The sequence below is a fragment of the Meleagris gallopavo genome, chromosome 1 (assembly GCF_000146605.3).
Source record: "Meleagris gallopavo isolate NT-WF06-2002-E0010 breed Aviagen turkey brand Nicholas breeding stock chromosome 1, Turkey_5.1, whole genome shotgun sequence".
Taxonomy (NCBI): Eukaryota; Metazoa; Chordata; class Aves; order Galliformes; family Phasianidae; genus Meleagris; species Meleagris gallopavo.
The window spans coordinates 55,713,047-55,732,454 of NC_015011.2; the positions used below are offsets into that span (position 1 = coordinate 55,713,047).

Sequence of the window (19,408 nt, forward strand, 5' to 3'; positions counted from 1 at the left end):
GGTGATAGGATACTGTATGTGTCTTGTCATTTGTTGGATAACTATATTAATTTGTTATTTCATCACTTGTTCTTGCAGCTTCTTCTATGGATTTTAATAAGCCTCAGCTAGGAAATGTAATGACTGTGAAACAGTATCCCTTTGCAACAAAGATACCCTTAAACCCCTCCTGATTAAACAATCTTGGCTGGTGATCTCAGTGTATTACACTTGCAGATATGTGTGTAAACATGGTGGCCACTTGCCAATTAGGATGGCCTTTTGTCAGTGGACCAGGAAGTAGCAGTATGTTTGCGGTGTCCACCTTGCAAGGCCATTATGAGTGGGGGTTTGGCTGCATGGCACCCTTGGCTGTGTAGAGGACCCTTTGGGGTTTCTGGACATGCAGGTTACGAGAGTCCAGAAGTCTACTCAGCCCCCTTGCCAGAAGGTTATGACTGTGGGCTGCCACCCTCACAATGTCAAGGAAGTCGTGTAAAGCCTCCAGCCACTATGTTGGGCTCAACAGGATAATAGTAGTTACACATAAGGGGATGCTAAAGCAGCTCACTGATCCTTGTGATAAATGTTTGTGCCCCTCTGGTAGAAAATGCAGCCCAGGTTGTCAGTTCTCTCAATAAAGCGAAGTGGCTGTGTTTGTTAAACTGCCTTTTAAGTGGCACAGACAATTTGGGCAACAATACTGGTGTTTTAGCATTCTCATTCTTCTGAATGAAGAAGCAACATGAAATCTCATGCTTATTCTCATTCTTCTGAATGAAGAAGCAACATGAAATCTCATGCTTTTTCAGCTGTATACTTTGTGCTGCTGATATTTTTGCACTGGCAAGATCAAGCCACCTCAGAAACTTTGGTGTCCCTTATGGACTTTGGTCTTGGGTGGTGTCAGTGTTATACAATAGACTTCTAGGGCAGCATCAGTGATGGCACCCGTAAGAATGATCAGCACTGCCTTGAGATGGCCTCAGCAGCCTTGCTGTCTGGACATGCTCTGTGTTTCAGCCAAGGCAAAATCTAAAGGAAATTAATGGAAGAACAACCCAAAATGTCAACTTGACATTTTTCATCTCATGAGTGGTGGAAAAGTGTCATGAAAATTGGACTTTCAGATCATGAAAGTCTCTGTGTCACAAGAGAGGTGGGGAAGAAGTTGCTGATTGTCAACGTGATTGAAATGTGCTTGCTTTTAAGTGCTGATGGGTACAAATGCTTTTGATTTTCAACAAACAACTCAGGCTTGCTTGTGCATTGATCTTGTATCTGTCTCAACACCTACAGTTTTATGCCAATCTCAGCAATTTCTGTTGCACTCTTCAGAAGTGCTGTGCCTATGGGACTGGCTGGAGGTGTCAGCTCTATGGTCTACTCATCTTCAGTGCTAAAATTAAAGCAGGCACTTGTCAACATGTAACACGCACAGAAGGATATTCTAACTATATTTAGGAGGCGAAACAAATATGTTATGTGCTGTCAAACACTGGCTTTTAATAGTGCCTTTCCTTATCATGTCTCTAGCTTGTTCAGTATTCATACAAGCCCTATCAATAATGATTCACCTTTCTAGACTTTTTTCCCTAAAGGCATAATTAAAGAAAGAACATTAACCTACGTAACAGGAAGAACTTCTTTATATAAATAATGACCTAATCGTTTCCATGTGCTGACTGCTACATATACACCAATTGCACCCCACAGTAATATCACCTGATTCCAGGTCCTACTTACTATCTAGGTATCTTACATCTGGACAGAAATGGTCTTTACCACAGTTATATTCTTGATGATAGCAATCTCATTCTAAAATCCCTACAGTCCCTGCAGTCTGGTAGGGTCACATTTAGATTCAGAGGAATTTTAGATGGCATTTTGGCCAAGAGGTTCAAGCTTTGGTTCCTTCCAGACCTTTGTAAAAATAGTAGCCTAAAAGCATTGTAAATATAAATGACTGACTAGATGAGTTTTATCTTGTTTGTCTGGAGAATCTGGTTTGCAACTGATGCTTCATATGACTATGTTTTGCTCTGAATGCACTGTATACTATAACCTGTTCGATGTTCTCATGATACAGTGCATGGACAGTATAGCAAAAGAGCTTATGTGACAATTCCCCAGTCTAACTAGGACAGGAAGCAGAATTGTAAATTTTCTGAAGAAGGGAAACTCAACTTTCTATATAAGATTTTACTTTATGAACCTACTGATTTCTACATTGAAAACAGAGTCAGAGGTAAAATAAGAGTGGTACTAGAATAGAAAATAATGGAAACTGGCTGAGGGAAAGCCAGTTCTGCATGAAAACCAGAGATGTTATGGTCTCACAAGCAGTGTAATTCTGCACCAGCCAAGGCTTCATAGCTTCTGGGCAAGGCTGTGTGTAATTGCTTGCTGAAGCAGTGCTGTAGAAAGTGTCAGCACTCACTCAGAGAAGATCTATTTGAGAACAGAAGTAGACAGTCTTGATTTTCCATTTTCTGCTGTGTTATGTTCACAAACCATAGATGTTTGTGTTTTCTACATCTCTGTGTATGAGATTTATTCCTGTACAGATCATTTGATTCTAGAGAAAGCAGAAGTAATTATATGTGAGAAGCTAACAGTGCAACTGAGTCTTTAATGAGAAAAAAAAAAAAGTGGAAAGGAAAAAACACAGGTTTGTGGACTTTGTTACAGCTCTGTGTTTTAGAAGAAATTAAGAAAACAAGCAAACAAGCAAAAACAAACAAACAAACAACAACAAAAACAGAAAAAAGGAAATCCAAACAAGGCCCATGCCTAGCCCCAAATCCCAAAAGCATTTAAAATCTGGGGCTGCAACAAAAACGCTGTCATGTGTATCAGAGACAATTTACTGTGCCTGCATTTCCAATCAATTATTTTCTTTGCAAAGTTTTTCTTTCATAAATGGATTCACCTTAATTGGAAAATATTCATGGCAATTTCTCTTTTTTGCCCAATAGATAGTACTGGGATACAAATTAATCCTTCAGTGTTCTTTTTGTTTGTTTGTCCGTTTGTCTGCTGTTAGAAGTCATGGAAATGAATGACATGCAAGGCGTTTGGACTGTTTCTTTTTTTTCTCCTTATCATCATAAATTTTTTATTTTCCCATTCTGAAATTGTAAACATGTAGCTGTTAACAACTGAGTTGCTGCAGTAAACTGGTGATGAACTAGGAAAGAAATATGCTGATTTACATGTTGTGGAATTTTGTTAAAATTTTTTAACTCAAGAAAATCTGCATTTTGGTCTTGATTTCAGATAGAAATATTCTTCTATCTTTGAAGTTTTTACACCTGGTGCTGCTGGTGTGCTGAAGCAGCAAAGTGCATTTTGTATAGTACAGTGTGTTCCAGAAATGAAACTTGTTCGAAATGCACAACAGCTTACACACTGGTGATTTTAATTTTTCACTATAAGAATAAGCTGGGTGATGAGGCAAGAACTGGCAATGAGTATACTCTTTGATGCAAACACTTTCTGTCTGTGAATCTATAAAATGATTTGTTAGTCTGCTTATGGCTAATGGTCTGTCTTGTCTTTTACATTCTAATTCTCAGCTCCCAAAAGCCAGCACTTCTGGAACTCTTGGACTGATATAACACTGTTAAGTCTTGTGTTAAAATGGACTTTCTTCCTAATATCTGCAAAATAAATTTCTGTACAGGAAAAGAGATTCTGCTGTAGGTTGTGCAATTTCTCATGTGCTCTGAGGATTCTGCTGAGGCGAATGTTGCTTTCACAGCATGGGGGACAGATGCCCTGTTCAGTACAATAAAAATGACCAGGGCTCCAGCACTGTCCTGTGGTAATTAATGCTGATTAATTTTTAGCATGCAGCCTGGCATGGTTCTGGCCCACATAACATTTTCCCAGGCAATGCCCAGGCACAGCTGAAGGGGTAGCATGTGCCAGGGACCTCTGCCAAGAGGCAGTAACTGTGATTTTGAAGAGGAAGTGCCTTTAGCTGTAAGCCAGACCATGCTGTTTGTTCTGAGGAACAGAAAACAGGTCTTGATCCTTTTTTAAAAATGGTGCATTATCTATTGGGCTGATGTGCTATTTTGTTGATCCTAACTCCACTAAATGTTGTCCTTTGTCCTTGATAACAGAACTATTAATAATAACTTTGGAAAGTGCTCATCCACTGGATTTGTTTTAAGTCTGCTTATGATGGGGAGAAGGGAGAAGCTGAGTGAAATCTTTAATAGGAAGAAATACTCACGTAATCTGTCCCGGAGCAACCATCGAGCATTTAGCTTTTTTGTGGCATGTGTTGTTCGTTTCACAGATGTCTGTCATACTGCATCCTTTCCCAGGGACAAAGTTTGTATAATGCTCCTTGCATTCACAGTGGGACTGCGTTAAAGAGATGGGAGGGTAGAGAGAAATTAGACATGCACAATGCAGAAATTTCAGTATATTTTCTGCTCCTAAGAATTAAAGACCAAGCAATATCAAAGCCTTAGTTAATCACCTGGTGAGTTCAGATGCAAGTATAAAGCCATCCATATTTATACAACTTCCTTCAAGGCTTTATCCACTCCAGAAAATTAGTGACTCCCAGATAAATTTCCTTTAGATAAAGCCTTTAGATTCACTTCTGTGACTGAGAACATTTAAATTCAATTTTGATAGGTTAGCCTTTTTTTCCTCTGTTGCCACTGCTCTCTCTCAAAAAGAAGTGCCAAAGCATATTATTAACTAGTGAGACATATCAGCAGTACATACTAGCCTGAGCATACTGGCCACATGTAACTTGGGTGAAAAAAGTTGATTGACCATGAGCGTCAGGACAGCTCTGGATGACTGACTCCCTTTTCTGCTCTATAGGGTGTACAGGCAAAACAAGCATGGCCTTCTGATGTCTTCTTTTTTTCAGTGGCAGAAGTACAACACAGAAATCTGAGCGAGTTCCCGACAGCATGAATAATGTGCAGCCTATACATTGGTGCCTTTCATCAGTAGTCCTCAAAGACTCGAGTTACAATAACTTTAGATATGTTTACCTATGGTACCTATGTAAGGACTCCACTGATCCTACAAGTCCCTTGCAGTCACAGACAGAGAATGTATCTGTGAGAAGATTCATTTCAGTGCCTCCACTTATGTGAGACAAATTTGAGCTAAAACGTTCCACAAAAATGGCCGCTATTTTCATTCCCACCTTCAGAGGCTGACACCTACTTCTATATGTAGAGGGAAAGGGAAAGGGGATACCTCCTGGCCACCTATAGAGCTTATGCCTAAGCTAGGAATAGGCTTTGGCTTCCCTGAGACCTGTGCCTGTACACTTCTGGCTCCTTTTTTGGAGATGAAACATTATTTGTTCCTAGGCAACTGATGCAGGAAACATCTAGGGCACCAGTTCAACACTAACCTTTCCTGGGCCGTCGTATATGCAAATGGTAGATTGTGCAGGGCAGTTCCCGTATAGCATTTGGCAAGGGTCTATAGGTAAGCAGACTTGACCATCCCCTCTATAACCTTCTCGACAGGTGCATTTGTGATGATTTGGTCCAAGGTAAGTGCAGTTGGCATTAGGATCGCAGACTTTTGTAAAGCATGGATTGATAGCTTGAGGGGAAAAAAAAGAAAAAAAGGTAAAAGAATTAAGGCCCATATTTTAAAAGCTGAATACAAAGATTTACTGGAACATCCTCATGCCAAACAAAGCCCGGGTAGACTAAACTTCTCGTGACAACTTCTCATAACATCCTAGTCCAAAGTATTGTGGAAGCATGAAGACAGAAGGGAGGAATGTGTTTATACTAACATAGCAACCATCTGTTGTTGCTTTTGTATAGAAATGAATCTCTTAACATGGCAAATTGAGTTATAAACAGATATAATCACATAATGTGCTCATTAAAATATCACATCTATTTCCCTGTTCTCTGGTGGATTTTAACCAAAGGAGGCCAGATAGGTGATACAAGGTTAGTAAAAGCTTTAAGTGCGTGTTAGATCAGTTGGAAACTATTTCTCAATATAATAGGCCTTCACTGTTTTCTTTCCGGTAATTAAACAATATAATGTCAACCATTCAGCTATATGGAAAACTGGCCAGCAAGTTCTTTAGTTGTGTCTTCCACACTGCTGTAGATTCAGGACTGGATTAGAAGCTCACTATCTATTTCCAGAAGCCAGTTTTGTAAAGGCAATGGCATTATTTGATCTTGTTCGTAACTCAGCAATGCTTCTTCATACACCTTTGTGTCCAGTTCAGCACACATTGAAGCTGGAAGGTGGTAGGCCCCTGAGTGAACAAAAAGGTGGTAATACTCATTGTCTTCTCCTCTTGTCCTCCTCTTTATTCCCCTCAATTGAGACTGGGAGAATTGGCAGTGCTCAGCTTCATTCTGTCAAGACTTCTGTTCCAGTGTAAAATCACATACATAGACATTCATACTCTCAAACTGTCCAGGAAGTATACCATTTCCAAGCTGAGTCTGAAGCAACTACTGCTGTCCTCTGTTACATTCTTCATTGTCCTAGAGCTGATTGTCCTCTGTTTATCAGCTAGTCAGACGTGTAACACTGACTTAAGCCACAGATGATGCCAGTATTTGAAGGTATTTGGGCAGAGGAACAATATTGTCATGGACTGCATCACTACAAAACTTTGGGGTAAGGATATTAGCATCCTTCCCTGCTGGTTGCTTGTTTATGCTGCCTGTCAGTAGGAATTTGCATTCCCTGAGGAGTCACTTTCTGAAGTCCTCCTCTTAGGTGGTATTCAAGAGTGCTCAGAAAGGATGGTACGCATTCAAGACTGAGAGGATTGAATTAATGCTGTAAATATTCCTGGATAGAGTAAGAAGGACTTTTGGTTTTCCAAGTGAACATTTACTAAATAGTGTTTCCAGCTTCACATACAGCCTTTTATTCTTCACTGAAATTTGTTTAGAAGGAGGAATTGATGCTGCAAGATATACTGTAAGCAGAAGAAATAAAATCTGGGTTCTTGCAATATGGTTGAGTATTCAGCAGCAAGTTGACAAATGTATGAAAAAAACTTTATGGCAGATTTTTTGTTCTAGCCGAGATTATTATCTTTGTTTCATGGAAAACAGGAAAGCTAAACTGAGCTTTTCTATGGAGTTTATGCTTAACGATAAAACTGAGCCAACATATGATGGATAGTCAGTCAGTACAGACCCCTGCTTGATGCTGATTTTTATGAAAGAAAACTGAAGTCAGACTTTAGCAAGTGATGTGATAGGAGTGGATTTGTAAGCACTGATGACCTAGTATCCATAATATGCATTTAAAAGCACTATGCATTACTAGCTTTTGTCTGATTTTTGGACTGATGTGCCTCTAGAGTGTACTTTAGTGTTTAGTTTTATCCAGATGGATAACTGGATGTATCTCAGATTGCTTTGGGAAATGCACTGAAGAACAGTTAAGTCATGATGATGGTGAGATTCGTTTCAAAAGTGTATTCAGTATGTGAACTAAAATATTAATGTTGTTGTTTCCAAAAAAATTTAGTGTAGATGAAAATTACTCACGTTCACATTTTGTACCATCTCCGTGGTAGTTGGGTAGACATGTGCATTGCAGTCTTCTGCCATCCTCGCCCGAGGTAGTGCATCTTGAGTTTGCAGGGCACTGCAATGCCTTGCATTCAGCTATTGCTGAGAGACAGAGGGTGACAGATTAAGCTGTGTCTGCATATTGTGCCAGGAGACACTCTATCCTCCAGTTTACTAGCTGAAAATTCTCCTGATCTGCAGATCATAAATCCTACTGCTATTGTGATTGAAGGGGTGATAATAGTTATGGCTGCTCACAAGCAGGATTTGAGTTTTATTGTATGTTTGGTTGCCTGTCCTTACCAATTCTAAATGTATTAGAGCAGTTGAATGTATCTTATATAGAAAACAGGCTACTTACGTTGATCACAGCTGAGACCTTGGTATCCAGACAAGCAAGTGCATCTTCCATCTCCTGTAATTCCACTGTTGCATACTCCATGAACACAGCTGCAAACTAGATGGAGAGAGTGACTGGATTTACTAACTCAGGATGGTACTTGGAAAGATATATTTAGTGATTACCTGTAGCAAATAGTTTCCTGGTCAACAACTGTTAAGTATTACTAAGTGCAATTTTCAAATTTTCAAAACTTTGACTTGAGTTCTTAAATTTATAGTTTTCTGTTAATGAGAAAATCAGTACTTTCAGCTGCATACATCAGCAAGTAACAGATTCTGATTTTTGCAGTCTGATAACAGCTTGAGGGCCTGAAACACCAAACTGACCCATTGCTAATACAATAAGTCTTGAAAAATTAAACATACAATCTTGAGTCCAAATTGAATATAACATGTAACATAATTCGTTTTTATTACTCTTATCAAATGGGTAGCAAATATCTAATTTTTGCTTTAATTCTGTTTTCCTGCCTTTCGAACAAAAGAAAATGAGTAATGTGACATTTTTTTCTAAAAGAGAATTAATGTACTTAAAAGGATAATTGGTCAATGTGTGGGACTAGGTCTGAAGCACTTAGTTTGGTCCTGTTTGTTCCTTTACTCTACTATATCTGATTACAAGCCTCGTGAAAATATGCACACATAACTCACACATAACTATTCAGAGTCCAGTCAACTGTGAGGCCCTTTTACAAGCTGTTTTTGAAACCCCATGTTTTCTTAAAAGCCTTATAACCATTTCAATTACCATTACAATGCTTTTTAAAAAAAGCCCTGTACAGTTATACTGAAAAAGACCAAGAAGTATAAAGGAGTATTGGTGACTTTAAGTTACAGTGATACACTTTGCCCCCCTCCTCTACAAACATAGCCTGGGCTCTTGCAAATCACCTACTGTACTTAATTAGTAATACTTTACCCATCTTACTATTCCTGCTATAATAATTAGCAACATCTAAGGTACTGTGGAAAAGCAGTTAGTCACAAATGTACAGTATTTATAAATACTTAAAAAACTTGGATGAGCTAAAATATCTGAAAGTTGAAGTGTAAAATGATCCTTAAATTAATATGCCATTGAATCCTCCAGTAGCTGCTCAGAAAATAATTACATTTCCAATACTGAATTTATTTAAATACTCTATTTTTATGAAAACATTGGCTTAGTTGCATTTCTGTGTAACAATACTGGCATCCAGTGGACAAAAGTGCCTTTGAGTCAGCTGAGGCATAGGATTAGTGTAGAACTGAGGCTGTTCACGACTCTTTCTAGGTGTAATTAATGCAATTCTTAAGAAAATTTTACTTATAGTTAAATAAGCATTACCACTTGGGAAAGAGACCTCTCTTAGTAATTTTTTTCTTCAGATAATGTTCTGAATGTCTAATGCTCAGCAGGGATGAGAAAGGTAAATAAAAATTAAGAAACAGGCAAAATAGGAGAATACTGTATATTAACTGGTGATCTATTTTCATATTAAATAGTCCAAATAGCTCTGATCCTTCACTCAGTGTCCCACTACTTCTAGAAGAAATATGGCCAACCAGTGAAACAATCAACAAATCAAAAAAGCACTATAAGATCAGTAAATTTTTTCACACTTTTTAAAGAATTATGGAGCCGTGTGGCAGAGAATTGTGGAGATTGAAAGCAGAACTGGTCCAGTGACAAGGCAATTAATTTTTTGAGAGGGATGTCCATCAGGAACCATTAATTTCAATGCCATATTGGTGTTTCCTGCCTTGATACAGAAGTTCTAGTTAGTAGATGTATTTAAAAGTCAAACTAAAACTCTGTAAACCACTGTAAATTATGCATTTGATATACTCCCTCCCAATATTCCAAGTGCCATAACAACCTCCTGTATTTGGATCAATAAGTACAAATTCATCATTTAGAATGAAAACTTGTTCACACGACTGGATAACAGGAAGGCCCTACTGCAGGAGCACAAAAATTATTCTAACTTCTAATTTTTTTTTACTATTGGCCAAAACAAAGATATAAAGGACAATATTAGGTATTGTAGTGCTACACTGACAGCACTGTCTGCACAGCTCTGAGTTGAATCCAGCCCCCTTCCGAATGAGGGCTTCAGTAGCTACCCATTTTCTTTCCCTTATTGTGTTTCCCGAAGCACAGAGCAGCTCTTGATGGGAAACCTTGGGTTCCCTGCCCATTTCACTGTAATTTTTTAGTTTGAATATAGCTTGCGCTCACCTGCTTATCCCTATTTCAATTGAGAGAGCTCAAACTCACCTGATGTGCACTGAGGACCAAACAAATGTTCTTCAGCACATTTTTCACAGGCTGTCCCAGCAAATCCTTTCTGGAATTACAGAATGGAAATTAAAACTTAAATCTGTCATCTATATACAGGTAAGTATATGGTTAGCAGCCTGAAAGCAACATTTTTAACCACAGAAAGCAAGCAAACAGCAAGGAAAACAACTAAACCACATCCATAACACTATTAAGGAAAAAGAAAATAAATCAGTCAGCAAATCAGAACTGATTGACTATGGTGTTCTAGAAAGTGTTGTCTTTTGAATAATTTTTCTCTCTACTTTTTTTTTGTTTTCTCAAGTTAACAATAGAGAACAGTAATCAAGCCTAATACCAAAATCATTCTTGAAATTATGAAATAGTATTTCCTGACTATTTTTCACTCTGTCTACTTTTCATATGCCCCCAAAAGATGTGTTTTTGATGCAAAAGAAAGATTAGTAAGTACTTGGTGAAGTAGAAAAGTATGAAGTATGTTTCTCTTTTAAAATATTTTTGGCTGAAGTTATTAAGCACTGCACATTACACTCCCAACAAAGAAACATAATACTGAGACTACAGTCCCAAAGACACATTCTTTCTAATTAAGGCAAAAAATCATAAGTAGTAACACACCGTAAAGAATAGAAGAACACAAACCACATGCTTCAAGATTCACACAATCATAGAATCACGTTGGAAAAGATCTCTAAGATCACCCAGTCCAACCACCAGCCCATCCCCACCATGCCCACTGACCGTGTCCCTCAGTGCCACAGCGAAACTGTTCTTGAAACCCTCCAGGGACGGTGACCCCACCACCTCCCTGGGCAGCCTGTGCCACTATAGCACCACTCCTTTCTGAGAGGAAATGTTTCCTAATATCCAACCTGAACTTCCTCTGGTGCAACTTCAGCCCATTCCCTCTTGCCCTATGTTGTTAATATGGGAGAAGAGACCACTCATCGCCTCTCTACAACCTCCTTTCAGATCACTGTAGAGAGTGATAAGGTCTCTCCTGAGACTAAACATAGAAGAGTTTTTTAATACTTTCTCCTGAACCTCTAGTTCAGGCCTAGTATTCAGTACTAGGCCTCTAGTAATAATGCTATCAAGTTTAGTGCAAACTAAGCAAAATGAACTCCATGTGGTCTACCTCTGCTATTTCTGAACCACTTTACAATAAAATGTAGTATGTGTTATTTTATATAGTAGTAGTCATTGTTATTCCTTAGCTGTACTTACATGCAGCTGTGACATTTTTACTCTAAGAGAAAGGCTGTACCTGACAAGTGCATGTTCCATTTCCGTTCCAACCCTGGGAACAGTGTCCTCTCCCATTGCATGGCGATGCAGCTCCTCCTGGACACGCTGGAAATGACAATGAACAATCAGTCAGTCACCTTGCTCTGCTTTTCTGCTCCCCTTGCATAATAGAAATGAGGACCTCGAAGTGGCTTTGGGCCAGGCAGAGACCAAAGACGATGTACTGTTTTGTATCCACCTGAATCTACCCACTAGAAACTCAACTTTAGCAGAAACCAGCATTTCTCTTTAGCATGGAAAAATTATTTAATTACTTATTTCTGTAATCACAGGATTGCACGAAAAATAGTTTTCTTATTCCAAAATGCATCATTATTTTTGTCTCTCCAAATTATATTTGTTCTATCTGGAAAGTACTTCCCTGGTACCTCCCATCAGACTGTGATATTTAATTCAAATCCTCTTGGAAACTGAGATTTGGGTATCTCATGATCCGCTTCATTCCTAATAGTCTGTGGCTACTGTAAAACTTAAGTGCCAAAGAGGTGGTATGTTTTTCAGATCCTTAGATGATAAAACCATGGTTACAGGTGGTGGTATACCAAGTGAGATGATGTTTGATCACAAATCCTAGCCAGATAGAAAGAATGAGAAGGAGCGACTACATTACCAAATCAAAGTAGTTAATTTTTGGCTGAGATTTTTCAATATTCACATATATATATACTTTTTTAATAAATGATTACCTATAGAAAATGCATATAATAATTGTTTTGTTCAAATTTTTCTGTCAGATTTTCCTCCTTGTACGAATATCCTTATTTTAAGTTGTGAAGCCTCTCTGTGAACACGGTTTATTAACTTCTTTACATAAATCCTTCCTTCCTGTAAGCTGTCAGCGTAGCTGGAGTTCCCATTCAGTACCATAATCCCAGTACAGATGGTGACTAAGTGTAGCAAACTCTCATTGTCCTTGAGGTTGCTCTGCTGTACCTTTCTGGTAGATTTATTGATTATGAAGAGCCTTGCTTAGCTCTGTGTGGGCTGAAGTGGGCAGCACTGGATTTATGCCACCACTGAGGAACTTCATTTTGATTTAGGATGGTTAAGTGACATGGAAGTTCACATGAAAATAAATCTGATTTGGGTGGAGTGATGAAAAATTACGTGGATGTGCATATGTCTGCAGTAAATTTTAGTGAGAACTTTGGCTTTGTATCAATCTGTTAATCTTTGTCTGTTTGTGTCTTAGTGTTGAATCTCTAAGATCTGTTGGTTCTGAAGATCCAGGAAGAATTCTAAGCTTCTCAGGAATAATCAGTACATTTAAAGGTTGATGTTTGAGTTTGGTTTACCTTATACTTGGTGAAATAGAAGTGTGTATTAAGAGATGAGATGAAATAACCAGAAATGAGATAAACTACATATAAGTACAATAAGTACACGTACTTTAATCTGTAAAGTGGCTTTTAGTGAATCTTGTTTTCTGGGTACTGTGTGACAGGCATAGCAATCTTTAGTACTTGCATGGATACAAGCTCTTTAATGTTAGCTATGAATGAAAACAATTTTAACTGCTCTGATGCTTCTATTAAGTGAGCAAAGATAGAGAAAATGAAACATTTATGTTACAAATTCCAGGAAATTATACTTCAAAACTGCTGACAATACAGTGTCTACAATTTGTGTTCATTCCACTTCCCCTTGTCTTCACTACATCTTGTCTCCTGTTTTGCTGCCACCACCAAGGGACAGGTTTATCAGAAGCTTAGAACATTACTGCATTGTTCAACAAGTTTGGTCAGGCAGATAAAGCACTTCCTCTTCCCTCGCTCCCAGGACTGCAGGAGGCAGCACCAGGACTCTGACATGGGACACAGATGGGATAGAGTGATACTGGTACTGTCACTTGGCCCAACCCCAGTGTTTGGGTGAACTGAGAGCTTAATTCAGCTTTCCGAACTATTTTCAAAGGCAGCCTCTTCTTGGATTACTTATTTTCATTTGGCTCCCCACAGACAATAGCACTGAGACATGCAAATACATGCCCAGAGTGGAAACCTGAGCTGGAGAAGGGGTAGCTCCCACTGAGGCCCATCAATGACTCATGTTGGGCACAAAAACTCCACCAGTTTTGGCTTCTGTGGTTGGATTAGATGGAGAGGACCTCTCACTGGAAACAGCTCTCTACAAAGCCACATTCTTGTGGCCTGGTGGTGTCAGTTATTTTCTAGCAGGGCAGGTGCAAGATGGCAGCGCTAAAAGGCTCTGCTCTTTTCCCCTGTGCTGATCGCTTTTTCCTGATGCCTATTAACAAAGAGCTTACTTATTTCTTAAGGGTCTCAGTAGGAATGGAGGCAGACAAAACATATTTCATTCATACCATGTGTAGCAGTAAGGGCTATCATTTAAGGAAGTCAGACCACTATTTAAGAGCTAATTTTGTCATTGCCATCAGATGTCAGAGGTGAAGTAAACTCCTAGTCAGGGATTTTTCTTCAGCTTCAGGAAGGACCTACTTTCCTCCAAACTTTTCAAGGCATGCTGCACGTTCTTACAGAGATTATGATAATGCAGAGAGCTGTTTTCTTCCTCCAAATGACAGCAGAAACAATTCTGTGACCTTAATTTTCAGAAACATTGCTTTTTGGGGCTAGGAAGCTTGCCTGAAGGAAGTGGGAGCCTCCTTGCCTCTATGGCCTCCTTACTTCTGCACCCTCTGTCTGCAGCAAAGCAGAACTCACCATCTATTCTAAAAACATCCATACACCTCACATGACCTCATGCAACACCCTAAAGTATGGGATGATCAAATGTTCTCCCTCTGGACACTTAAGTTTCATTTCCATTGGGAAAATGGTACATCACTGCACAAGTGATTATCTTTAGAGGAAGACTGCATTACACTCTACATTCCTATTTATTTCTATAGAAGTAGCTGTAAATAGGAATTAAAATTTTTATGTTTATTTATTATTTTGTTTTAGTAGATAAATGTCTGCTATTTAAACCATAGTGTGGGCCATGCTAAGATTATTTGTCTATTTTGCGGACAGAAAGAATTTACAGATATTGAAGTGGACACTGACTCCGTTTTCTAAAGCAGAAATGCTCTCTGTGGGCAGGGAAACATCCTCTGCAGGTCTTGGTGCCTGTTTCAGTAACCTGAAATTTGGAGTACTTGTGGAGATGCTGAAAGATTCTTCCTGAGGAAGGGACTGCTGGAGGAGTGGCACTCCTCATTGTCGCTTCCTGAGTAATAGCCTTGAACTTTTGCTGGCTGTTCAAAAATAACTGAAAAAAAGACCCTTCTAGATGAGGAAGTAAAGAGTTAAATATATTGAGAAATATTTCAGATTCAGGAAAGGACATTTCTGACCTAACATTAGAACTTGAAAATCTTCTGCTTGAAAACTTCAATTTTCAAAATCTATTATGGGGATTCTCCCAGTTGAAGGAGATCAACACTGGCAAAGTCCACGTGGGGTGTTGGTCCAGTTCCGAGTCCTCAGTACAAGAGAGGAGTTGGCATGCTGGAAGTAGTCCAATGGAAGGCTACCAAGATGATGAAGCCATGTGAGCATCTATTCTGGGAGGAGAGGCTGAGAAGGCTGTGGTTGTTCAGCCTGGAGAAAAGGAGGCTCAGGAGGACATTTCATTAGTGTCCATAAGTACCCCAAGGAAAGATGTAAAGAGGACAGGGCTAGGCTCTTTTCATTGATGCCCAGTGCTTAGACAAGAGACAGTAGTCACAGACTTGAGCACAGAAGGTTCCGTCTGAAGATCAGGAAAGGCTTCAGTACAGTACAGGTTTTGGAGCACTGGTACAAGTTATCAAGAAAGGTTGTGGAGTTTCCTCCTTGGAGATCTTCAAAAGCCACCTGGACATGGTCCTGAGCACCCTGCTCTGGGTGGTCCTGCTTGAACGGGGCTGGACCAGATAGCTCCAGTCATCCCTGCCCACTTCAGCTATTGTGTGATATGCAAAAAGTCGTTTTGCAGACATTGGCTGAAATTATTTGTTTTGAAGATCTCAAAATCCATAGAGCTCCCTGAATTTTTGGAAATGTTCAAGTAATTATTCTTTCTAAAATAATCTCTGGATATGCTTTTTTTTTTTTTTTCTTCTCCAAAACCTCCAATTTTTGGATAAATAGCGCTGTATATATCTGATCCTACAGTAAGCTCTGAAAAGCATAATTCTTATGGAAATACTTTCCGAAAGCAAGAAAAAACAATTCTTTATTTCTATTCAAATTTTACCAGAAAAAAGCTTACCTATGCAGTCTGGGCCCCAGTATCCCTGGCAGCACTCTGGTTGTTGAATTTCCTTCATACAAGAATGCCGGCATCCAGGTAAAGAAAGACTGTGTGATCTAATTTCTAGATAATACCTAAGGAAAAGAAATTGGAACAATGCTAAAGCACATAAAAGACTTCTATGGGGAAAAATGAAATTCCTAATCTCCTCTTTAATGTCAGAGAAGAGCACTTCAAATTTACTTGCATCAATATAACGTTTTTTCCTTTGTCAAAATATACTTGCATATCAAGGGCTAAAACATCCTTGCAGCTATGTCTTTTGCATAGTATATTTATCTTTTATTCTACAGTCTTAACAAAGCAATTTTATCTGTTTGGATTTGAGGTAGCATTTAATTTTTTTCTTTTTTTTAATATCAAGGTTCTTTTAAATGCTAAGTTTAAAGTAGGTATTTCATCTTCCCTAAATGCTGCTTTTCTCTTCTGAAGAATATCAGATTTCTTTTGAGATACTTCTTCCTGCTCTGCCTACACTTCCACTCAATATCTGGCAGTTTAAAAAATCTGTTGTACGCTATAATTCATCTGAAGTATGCAGAATAAATAGGGAAGACATCTTACAATACCACTCAAAGTAAAATCTCTTAGGCATTGATATCAGTGTTTACCTTCCTCTGACATAATTTGTTGATTAACTTTAGACATAGATGTTTGAATTCTGGTGCTGGTGAAGCCAGTAAATACTGTCTGTAAATAAATTTCAATGTTCCTTAAGAAAATCACATGGGACAGATTGTTCATAATACAAATCAATCTATTCTAATCCATCGAGAACAGCGCTCACAGTAAAAACCTCTGATAGAAGAAATACCTGCAGTCTGGTATCCCTGTCCCATTGGTAATTTTGATGTAGCCAGCAGGGCACCGAGTTTCAAGGTTTAGAGAGCAAGGTGTACATTGAGTTTCCATTTGAACGAGCAGCTTTTGATCACATCGCTTCTTCATCTGTTTTAGGAAAAGATTAATTAAAAAGGAGGAAAGCGTGTCTCAGTTGATCTAACTCTGCCTCCAGTGGCTTTGCTGACAAGTGACCAATGTAGCTCAGCTTTATTCTCAGTCACAGGCTCTGTCCTGGTCAGCAGATACGAACTGCAGCTCTGGGGCTGAACTAGGCATTGTATCACTTACAAGGGCTTTTCAGTAGCCTTCTCTTCATGAAATACATTCAATACATCTGTGCAGGATAAACCCTATTTCTATTAACAACACTTTATCCAATAAATGCTAAGTCGAGCAGTCTTAAAAGAGGGATTACCAAGAGAGCAACAGCCTATGGATTATTAATTCCAAAACTGCCTCACAATCCCAAAGCAGGACAGAGGAAGACGTGCTGGCAAGTGTCTCCTGTATTAGCGGTGAAACCAAACATGAGGTGTGGAGGAAAACACTTGTGCTTCTGCGCACGCTGAACATGGCACAAGCCTTTGGTCTTTTCAAAAGGCAGACGTCTTGTTATCAGCACTGCTGTATTGAACTGGAGGATAAGGGAGGATGGTAATTTCAAACTGACCCCACTGGAGCACACTGAGAAACGCAGCCTTGTCTTTTTTTTTTTTCCTACCTGGAGAAAACCACAACGCAGCTTAGGAAACCTGAGCATAGGCTTCTAGCTTAAATACCAAGGGCTCACACTCCTTTCCTTGGAGTTTCAGGAATGCAAAACCTTACAGATTAACTGAGATGGTGTCAAAAAGGAGGAAAGGCTTAGGATAGTATCGCGGTACTGTGTCTTGTAGCTGTAGAAACGAAAGTTTTGAAAACATCTATATACCAAAAACAGTCTGCTTTTTGCTGCTAAAACAGTCACTCTGTTTAAAAGCAAAAAGACTTTGCTGAGCCCCACTTAATGCTGGCTTCCTCTGCTGTCTTCCAATTAAATGTTTCTAGAAGTGAGTTCATAATTCACAGTGAAGAGAAGTAAGGTAATACAAAATACAGTTTTTAAGAGCCAACAAAAAATAATAAATGAAGCAGTCATTACAGGAGAGGAAGTATTGTGAAGTGCTCTATCTTCTTGTTCAACATACCAACTCACTGAAGCAGTACTGACCACAACAGACTTCCTATCCGATCCAGGATGATTGAAGTGAAATCTCTGAATGGGTTTTCAATTAACTAGTCATTTAGTCAATTAAGACAATGTCTGAACTGCTGCCAGATCAACCCAAGGAAATGCTTAATGTTCATCTTGAAAAACTGTACCTGTCCACTGTGTATGTGGATGGTTATGTGTATGTATGCATGTAGCGGCCTGTTATAGCAGCAGCATTGATTCTGAAATATTTTTGTAGGTTAGTAGCAGTATGTTAATGTTATTAATTAGCTTCACAGATTATAAAGCCAGAAGGACAATTATACTTGAAGAACATACAGGACACTGAAGGTTCTAGCATAAAATTTAGCTGAAGCAAGATCTCTTAGAAAGCGTTTATTTGATTTGGGAATGGTCAGTTAAGGAGAGACAAGTGTGGTATGTTGTGTCTACCGTAATTTATTGGTGAATGTTTTGCTTCAATCTCCTGTCGTTGCTCTTCTAGCTTGCACGTGCTAAGAAGCACATGTGGGATTCTGCAGAAGCTTGCAGTTGGCCTTGGCGGATACACTGGCACACAGGGCAGGGTTTTTGTGTGTGCTGCACCCTGGTATTCTGACACAAAGTCCTCACTCCACAGATTTCCCCTCTTTGTTGGTTATCCTTCCTATCCTTGTGATAGCAGCACGTTTCGGTAATGAAGATTGTGAGGATGTGTCTCAGACACTGATAAGGAGATTTAGTTATAGAAGCTTTGAAGAACTCTGCTTGATTCTGATCCCCCACTTGTAGGTACATTTCAAGATCTACTAGATCTACCTAGTTGTCAGTTTTCAGTCTTCATAAGCATACTTTTGAAATCTGATTTGGGCAGCTTTCAGGTAGAATTATAATTGGGTGGTGAAACCTCTTAGTGCAGTGCAGAGGCATTTCAGGAACTTTTGAATTAAAAAGGAGATCCTTCTCCAAATTTTTGAGCTGTAATGCAGATACAGCTCGATGATACACTTGGCCAAGCAGCAGCTTCTCATCGGAAGCCTTTCGAAGCCTTGATTGTCACAAGGCATTAGATGGCCCAGCCTCAATGAGAGACTGTATGCACCAGAAGAAGGACGAATGCCATAAAAACAAAATCCAGACACCTCAGCTCCTTTCCACTGAGTCAGACCGGTATCATTAATGTTGAAGGATCTTCCTAAAATCAGAGCCTTGGCTGGTTTTCCCAAGTCTTTAACCAAGTTCTGCTTTAGCCAGGCTCCTCACAAGTATTTGGGGGAAGCCATCAAGACTTCGAGGTTATGTGAACTGCTGGGCTTGTAAGATAATAAAGTTTAGACTTGAAAATCCATTAATAGAACAACCTACAATTATCTCACTGCATCAGTTTTCATCAAAACGGGATCCCCCGAAATTTTATTTTTGGAACAAGAAAATTGCAAAAGATATTATAGAAGACAACAGCTAAATAAAAATAAGTTATACCCTTTCCCTACCACCAGCTATAAACTATTTTAAAATAGTAGTGTAATTTCCACTTTCTCCTATTTGCTCATTTTCTCTTTTTTTGCCATTAGGGAAAAA

General features: G+C 39.0%; 1 protein-coding gene across 1 annotated transcript in view; it reads right to left on the minus strand.

The window, feature by feature from the left end:
• STAB2 (stabilin 2) overlaps window positions 1-16,765 on the minus strand; it is a 72,342-nt gene extending 55,577 nt beyond the window's left edge. The window contains exons 1-8 of the mRNA XM_010713224.3: window positions 16,607-16,765; window positions 15,751-15,866; window positions 11,492-11,577; window positions 10,201-10,270; window positions 7,900-7,995; window positions 7,515-7,640; window positions 5,378-5,574; window positions 4,223-4,356 (exon numbers count right to left, since the gene is read on the minus strand). Of these exons, the coding sequence (XP_010711526.1) occupies window positions 4,223-4,356; window positions 5,378-5,574; window positions 7,515-7,640; window positions 7,900-7,995; window positions 10,201-10,270; window positions 11,492-11,577; window positions 15,751-15,866; window positions 16,607-16,740 (959 nt within the window). The 5' untranslated portion in view covers window positions 16,741-16,765. The remainder of the gene's footprint in view (window positions 1-4,222; window positions 4,357-5,377; window positions 5,575-7,514; window positions 7,641-7,899; window positions 7,996-10,200; window positions 10,271-11,491; window positions 11,578-15,750; window positions 15,867-16,606) is intronic.
• Between the last annotated feature and the right edge of the window lie 2,643 nt (window positions 16,766-19,408).